Source organism: Aplysia californica, unplaced genomic scaffold (assembly GCF_000002075.1).
Source record: "Aplysia californica isolate F4 #8 unplaced genomic scaffold, AplCal3.0 scaffold00350, whole genome shotgun sequence".
Classification (NCBI taxonomy): domain Eukaryota; kingdom Metazoa; phylum Mollusca; class Gastropoda; order Aplysiida; family Aplysiidae; genus Aplysia; species Aplysia californica.
In genome coordinates this window covers 144,563-151,518 of record NW_004797620.1, presented here as the reverse complement: position 1 = coordinate 151,518, position 6,956 = coordinate 144,563, and the positions used below count along the sequence as shown (strand labels likewise).

General features: G+C 38.4%; 1 protein-coding gene across 2 annotated transcripts in view; it reads left to right on the top strand.

Annotated features, from left to right (window-relative positions):
- LOC101849305 (cartilage matrix protein) overlaps positions 1 to 6,956 on the top strand; it is a 17,867-nt gene that overhangs the window by 9,897 nt on the left and 1,014 nt on the right. For both annotated transcript variants that reach the window (XM_005102928.2, XM_035970952.1), the window contains 4 exons: positions 1,479 to 1,749; positions 2,711 to 2,906; positions 4,825 to 4,971; positions 5,903 to 6,102. In XM_005102928.2, coding sequence (XP_005102985.2) covers positions 1,479 to 1,749; positions 2,711 to 2,906; positions 4,825 to 4,971; positions 5,903 to 6,102 — 814 coding nt within the window. The remainder of the gene's footprint in view (positions 1 to 1,478; positions 1,750 to 2,710; positions 2,907 to 4,824; positions 4,972 to 5,902; positions 6,103 to 6,956) is intronic.

Sequence of the window (6,956 nt, the reverse complement as noted above, 5' to 3'; positions counted from 1 at the left end):
CTCCAACCCCCACCCCAGAATAAAGCAGCGTAATTCTTGTTTGCAACAAAATCGACTTTATTAATATCCTGCTGCTTCAAGTAGATGCGGAACATTTTGAAATAATATGGTCTTGTTTGCTAGAGTGTGAAGCTAAGATTTTTACCACCGATCTTTATAAATGACACTGATAATAATGATGAAATAATAATAATAATAAACTAAGTGTAATAATAATAGCAATAATGATAATAATGTTAGTAATCTGGATAGTTATTACCATTATTTTTTTTATTATTATTATCATTGATATTATTATTATGGTTATTATTAGTAGTAGTAGTAGTAGTAGTAGTAGTAGTAGTAGTAGTAGTAGTAGTAGTTCTCCTCTTTCTGCCCCCACCCCCTCACCTCCTTTGCCCCTTCCTCTGGGCTCCTGATTCTTTCTGCAGCCTTTCTACTGCTACTGTTTCGCTTCTTCTTACTGCTGTCTTTCAGCAACACTCCTGATCTTCTGGTAGGAAAGATCTACACCTAGCCTTCTCGGACAAGGGCGAAAAATCTCGCACGTTAAAGATCCCTTGGTGGTCTAAAATCGATAAGAGTAGGCTTCGGCCTCCACCCGTGCAAAATTCAAAATTTTCTACCAACTGAAAATATTAGGTGTGTCCCGCGCGCTCATATGACCTTATGCAGTCGCGAGCGCCGTAAAACACTTTACAAAAACAAAAAGAAACAAAAGACAAGGTAAACACATTATGCACAATAAATGTATCTGTATCTATGATGTCACAAAGGGTTTAAAGACAAAGCGAATACATAATACATAATGCATAGCGCACACGGCAAACTGAATAATCATAATACATAAAAACAAAATACATAAAACATGTATCTGGCTCTATGACATCACAAAGGTGTTAAAGGCAAAACAAATACACAATACATTATACTGAGCATATTTATCGAACTGTAGGGCATCACAAAGTACATAAAACGTAATACATAAGACAGCAGTGTGCCTGTATGACATCACAAAATACATAAAACATAATAAATAAAGCATGATACATGACATATATGCGTGTTCCTGTATGACATCGCTTCACAAAATACATAAAACATAATACGTTACACATGTATCTCTCTCTAGGACATCACAAAATGCATAAAACATAATACACACAACATAGCATATAAGACATGACACATAAAACAAAATACATAACACATGCATGTGCCTGTATGACATCGCTTCACAAAATACATAAAACATAATACGCGTAGCACGTGCATCTTGCTGCAGGACATGACAAAATATATAAAACATAATACATAAAATATAAATACACATAACACGTGTCTCTGGCTGCTGGACATGACAAAATATATAAAACACAATACATACAACATCACACATAAGACATAACACATAAAACATAACACATAAGATAAAATACATAAAACATAATACACATAACACATGTCTCTGGCTGCAGGACATCACCAAGGTGATCGTGGTGGTCACTGATGGAGGCTCCCGCTCGCCCGGCGCTACTGCCCGTGAGGCCGAGATGGCCCGTGAGGCTGGCTTCTACCTGTTCGTTGTTGGCGTCGGCCAGTACCTGGACGAGCGCGAATGGCGCGCAATTGCCAGCGACCCTGACGACAGCTTCATCTACAACATCACCAACTTCCGGTACCTGGACAGCGTCAAGTATTCTCTGCCCCCTCGTGCCTGCGCTCTGCCGCCCATCATTGTTGGAGGATGTGAGTCATAGTTTAACTGAGTCATCATCATCCGGTGCCTTGCCGACTGGCGTGGGCGACCATGGACCTCCCCTTCACTCTGTCTTGCGTTGCAGCAATGGTGTCTGTTGTTCTTGCTGCTCCTAGCCATGTTGTCATCTTGTCCAGTATCTTTTCCCTCTGTCTGCCTCTGCCTCGCTTTCCATCTAACTTGCCTGTTGTTACAATATTCTCCAATGCTTCTTTCCACATTGTGTGTCCGAAGAAATTAGTTTAAAACACGTTATGTAAAAAGAAACAAGTAAATTATTACGCTTCATTTTACCTCAGATGTAGATCTGAAGCACTACTTGTATCTTTCCTGGTTTTTTTGGGTGGTTTTTTTTTGCAGAGGTTAACGAAACACACCCTGTTGTGCTAAGCTTTAAAACTGAAACGTTTTGATTCTTATAATCCCCCCCCCCTCCAACCCCCACCCCAGAATAAAGCAGCGTAATTCTTGTTTGCAACAAAATCGACTTTATTAATATCCTGCTGCTTCAAGTAGATGCGGAACATTTTGAAATAATATGGTCTTGTTTGCTAGAGTGTGAAGCTAAGATTTTTACCACCGATCTTTATAAATGACACTGATAATAATGATGAAATAATAATAATAATAAACTAAGTGTAATAATAATAGCAATAATGATAATAATGTTAGTAATCTGGATAGTTATTACCATTATTTTTTTTATTATTATTATCATTGATATTATTATTATGGTTATTATTATTATTAGTAGTAGTAGTAGCAGTAGTAGTAGTAGTAGTAGTAGTAGTAGTAGTAGTAGTAGTAGTAGTAGTAGAAGTATTGCTATTATCGTTGTGATTATGACAGAAGAAAATCATTTAGAACTTCGTTATCAAATTTATTATTAGAATTATCAATACAATTAATACTAAATTCATTATTAAATTGTGGTTTCTTGTACTCTGCCAGACTGTGGTGTCCAGCAGCCCGCTGACCTGTACTTCGTGGCGGCGCCAGGAGGCACCCAGGACGCTATCCAACTCATAGACAACTTCATCGAGCGCAGCGACGACGAGAGCGACAGTCTCCGCATCAGCTACATCATCGACGTCTGCCAGAACGCTGAGAACGTGCCTCTAGAGGATGTCGGCAACTTCTGTGACAGGTCAGAGGTTAACCTTAGCCAAGACTGTGTTGTGTTTGGAATTATTTGGGGAAAGGGCAAAGCAAACAAGTTAAGACAATGACAAGCTATATCTTGTGTTTGGAAATGTTTGGGGAAAGGACTAAGCAAAAATGTATAGGTCATGTCTGGTCAGATGCAAAGCAAACAAGTAGAGACCATGACAGGTTTGAGGTTAGCCATGTCTTCTGTTTGGAATTGTTTGGGGAAAGGGCAAAGGAATCAAGTAACACCAGGACAGGTCAGAGGTTACCACTGTGTGGTGCTATGCTTGGGAAAGGTCAATACGGACAAGTAAAGGCCATGACATGTCAGAGGTTAACCAAGTCTTGTGTTTGGAAATGTTTGGAGGGCAATCCAAACACTGAAGGTCATAAACCTGTACTGTAACGGGTCAGAGGTTATGGCTGTGTTGGGTTTGGAACATGTTTTGGAATGGGCAATGCTCTGAAGTGTAGGCCATAAACCTGTATTATGTATGACTGATCAGGGGATAAAGCTGTATTGTGTTTGGAACACGTTCGAAAAAGGGCAATACAAATAATTAGTAAAGGTCATAAACATATATTGTAGCAGATCAGGGATTAATTAACCCTACGTTGTTCTTGGAACATGTTTGAGGGAAAATAAATCAAAGTGCATGTAGTAAAGGTCATACGTCTGCATTATGACAGGTCAGAGCTTAATCTGCGTTATGTTGGAACATGTTTGATAAAGATAAAAATTAAAGCAAACTAGTAAAGAAAATCAATGTACAATGGTTTAGATCAGAGCTTTAAGCTGTGTAATGTTTCCATCTATTTGAGAGAAAGGCAAACCAAAGAAGTAAAGACAATAAGACTACAATGTTTGGTCAGAGCTTAAGGCGGTGTTATGTTGAAATGTGTTTCAGAAAAACAACAACAAACAAAACAAATAAAAGCCAACAACTTGTGTTGTGACAGGCTAGAGCTTGGCTATTTAAAAACGAAGCGATTACAAGCATCCAATCAGCAGCAGAGCAGAGAAAAGTGAATCAATGTTTTGACACATTTCGATCCATCAAAAAGTAATCTAAAACACACGTTTTCATACTTCATACATGAGGGTGGTTGGAGGGCGCCACTGGTATGTCCTACTTCTTTACTTTACCCTCAGTTGTTTCTGTCTGTCTCTTACTTTTTCCCAGCACTAAATGACCATTATTGTGTCGATGTGCTTCTCTTTACTCAAACAAACAAACAAATAAACAAATACTTCATAGTGTACATGCTGTTTCATGCCTTTAAAGCTTCAGACATAGAAAGCATAATATTTGTACGCAGCCATTTTTCGATATTCAAAGTTTGTCAAACGTTCCTAAAACTTTATAACTCTGATTCCATTTAGCATATTTGCATGAAATAAACACCAAAGTGAAGGACAAAGATAATGTGAACAGACGTAAGAAAATAACACTGTATATCAAGTAAAGATGCTATTTTTTAAAAAGCAAACTATCAGTCAAAGTGTGTGGGCTCTTCTGAAAGCTAAAGTGATCTTCCTTAGTCCAAGCCAAAGGCCAGATTCTATCCAGCGTTCATTAGATCTATCTTTAGTTGTGCAGGACAACGTCCTGACGTCAAGAGGGAGCCTGTTAGAAGGGTGTTTACTGAAATTGGGAAAGTGCAATTCATTAGAGTACATTGTAAAAGACATAGCAAAGGGTAGGGAGGGATGGGGTGGGGTGGGGGATTACACGGAGCACTTGGCATCATTGTTGCACTTCCACTAAGTACATTATACTCATGATCAAAGAATGAACGTTTTTTCCCTTGCACTTACTCCTGAAAAAAATGCTTACTGGGTTTAGAGCATAATATGAAATGCTTTCCGAAGATTTGTGAACCACATCGTCGAAAAACGCCGTGTTTTTTTACAGGTTCAGCCTGGTGGAAGAGGCTGATGTGGACACCTACAGCGGGCTCCTGGCCCGTATGAGAGCTCTTTCCCGCAGAAACCAGGCCAACAGAGAGGCCAAACAGGTCGCCGTGCTCTTTGTTGATGACGAGAGCATGAGGCTGAACAGGTAATCTGTGCTATGAATAGTTATAAAATGATGATGATGATGATGATGATGATGATGATGATGATGATGATGATGATGACGATGATGATGATGATGATGATGATGATGATGACCTTTCTTTGAAATCATGAATATTCTTTACGATAAAAAACATTCTCTTGCTCGCTCGTGTGTCAGGTAAAACAAAATGAAGCATGTTCTCATGGATTTTATGTAAGATTAAACATGTCTTTTCTTGCTCGAAGGTCCAGTAAAGCAAAATGAATCATGCTATCATGAATATTCTGTATGTAAGATTCACTTTCTCGCTCAAGTGTCAGAAAATACAAAACGAATCATGCTATCATGAATATTCTGCATGTAAGATTCACTTTCTCGCTCAAGTGTCAGAAAATACAAAACGAATCATGCTATCATGAATATTCTGCATGTAAGATTCACTTTCTCGCTCAAGTGTCAGAAAATACAAAACGAATCATGCTATCATGAATATTCTGCATGTAAGATTCACTTTCTCGCTCAAGTGTCAGAAAATACAAAACGAATCATGCTATCATGAATATTCTGCATGTAAGATTCACTTTCTCGCTCAAGTGTCAGAAAATACAAAATGAATCATGCTATCATGAATATTCTGTATGTAAGATTCACTTTCTCGCTCAAGTGTCAGAAAATACAAAATGAATCATGCTATCATGAATAGTCTGTATGTAAGATTCACTTTCTCGCTCAAGTGTCAGAAAATACAAAATGAAGCAAGCTATCATGAATATTCTGTCAGGTAAAACGAGATGAATCATGCTATCATGGATATTCTGTAAGATACAAGATTCACTTTCTTGCTCAAGTGTCAGGTAAAACAAAATGAAGCATGTTGTCATGAATATTCTGTATGTGAGATAAAACGTTCTCGTCATCTCTCGTTTGTCAGGTTTGGCATCGTGAACGAGGCGAGAAACGCCGAGCAGTACGACGGTATCGAGCTGGTGGTGGTGGACCTTGGAGTGCGCGGCTTCAGTAACTTTGTCCAGAGCATGGCAGCCAACAGGAACAACGTGGTCCGCTTCCTCAGCGGTAGCCTCAACGCCCAGAGAACTGTGCAGAAAATGCTGCTGGATAGGTCATGTGAAGGTAAGATATCATTACAAATAGAAAAAACAAAAACAAAAACAAAGACCAAAATAGAGACCCCCCCAAAAAATATCCAAAAGCCAAACCTAAAGCTAAAATATACGCAAAAGCAAAAACAAAACCTAACTAGGATATCAAAACCCCAGAGCTACAAAGTGCTTCAAGAAATGTCGCCTTGAATATTTTGAGTTTCACGACATTGTCAAGCTTTTTCAATAAATGCAGTTCTTTGGATATCTTGATAACGACTCCAAATAACCTTTCGAATTTGATAGAGCAGATAGAACATTTAGTTTTTAATCTCGTGGTTTTAGTAACTAAAAACGGCCAAAAAATTCGGATAGAACTGTGTAATTTTAAGGTAGTGACAGTATATACATGCAAAAAATTTTTGTTAATGTATTAAAAACTAAAAATATTCGAGAAAAACAGCTGCGGGATAGAATGAAGGGACGATATCAACCGGGCTATTATTTGTTTTTTTTAATATAAATAAGATAATGTCTAATGTTTTGGGGGAAAAAAAGGGGGGGGGGGGATGTGGGTGCATTTGTCGAACTTTCATAACTCATGTTTGTCGGACTATAATTGTTATGATCTTAACCATCCGAACGCCCTGGGGTCATGTTGTACCTCTGAGGTTGTATTCTTCACATTTTAGAATACTTCTAGTACGAAGATTTCTCAAAACATCATTTTGACAGACTGCTATGCAAAGCGCACTGATTCAATTAACGAGTAAATTTCCTCTTTGGAAGATGGTGGCACAGAGTTCCCCATGTCGTATGAATACGATAGTAAAACACGACGTACGGAAAGAGAGAGAGAGAGAGAGAGAGAGAGAGAGAGAGAGA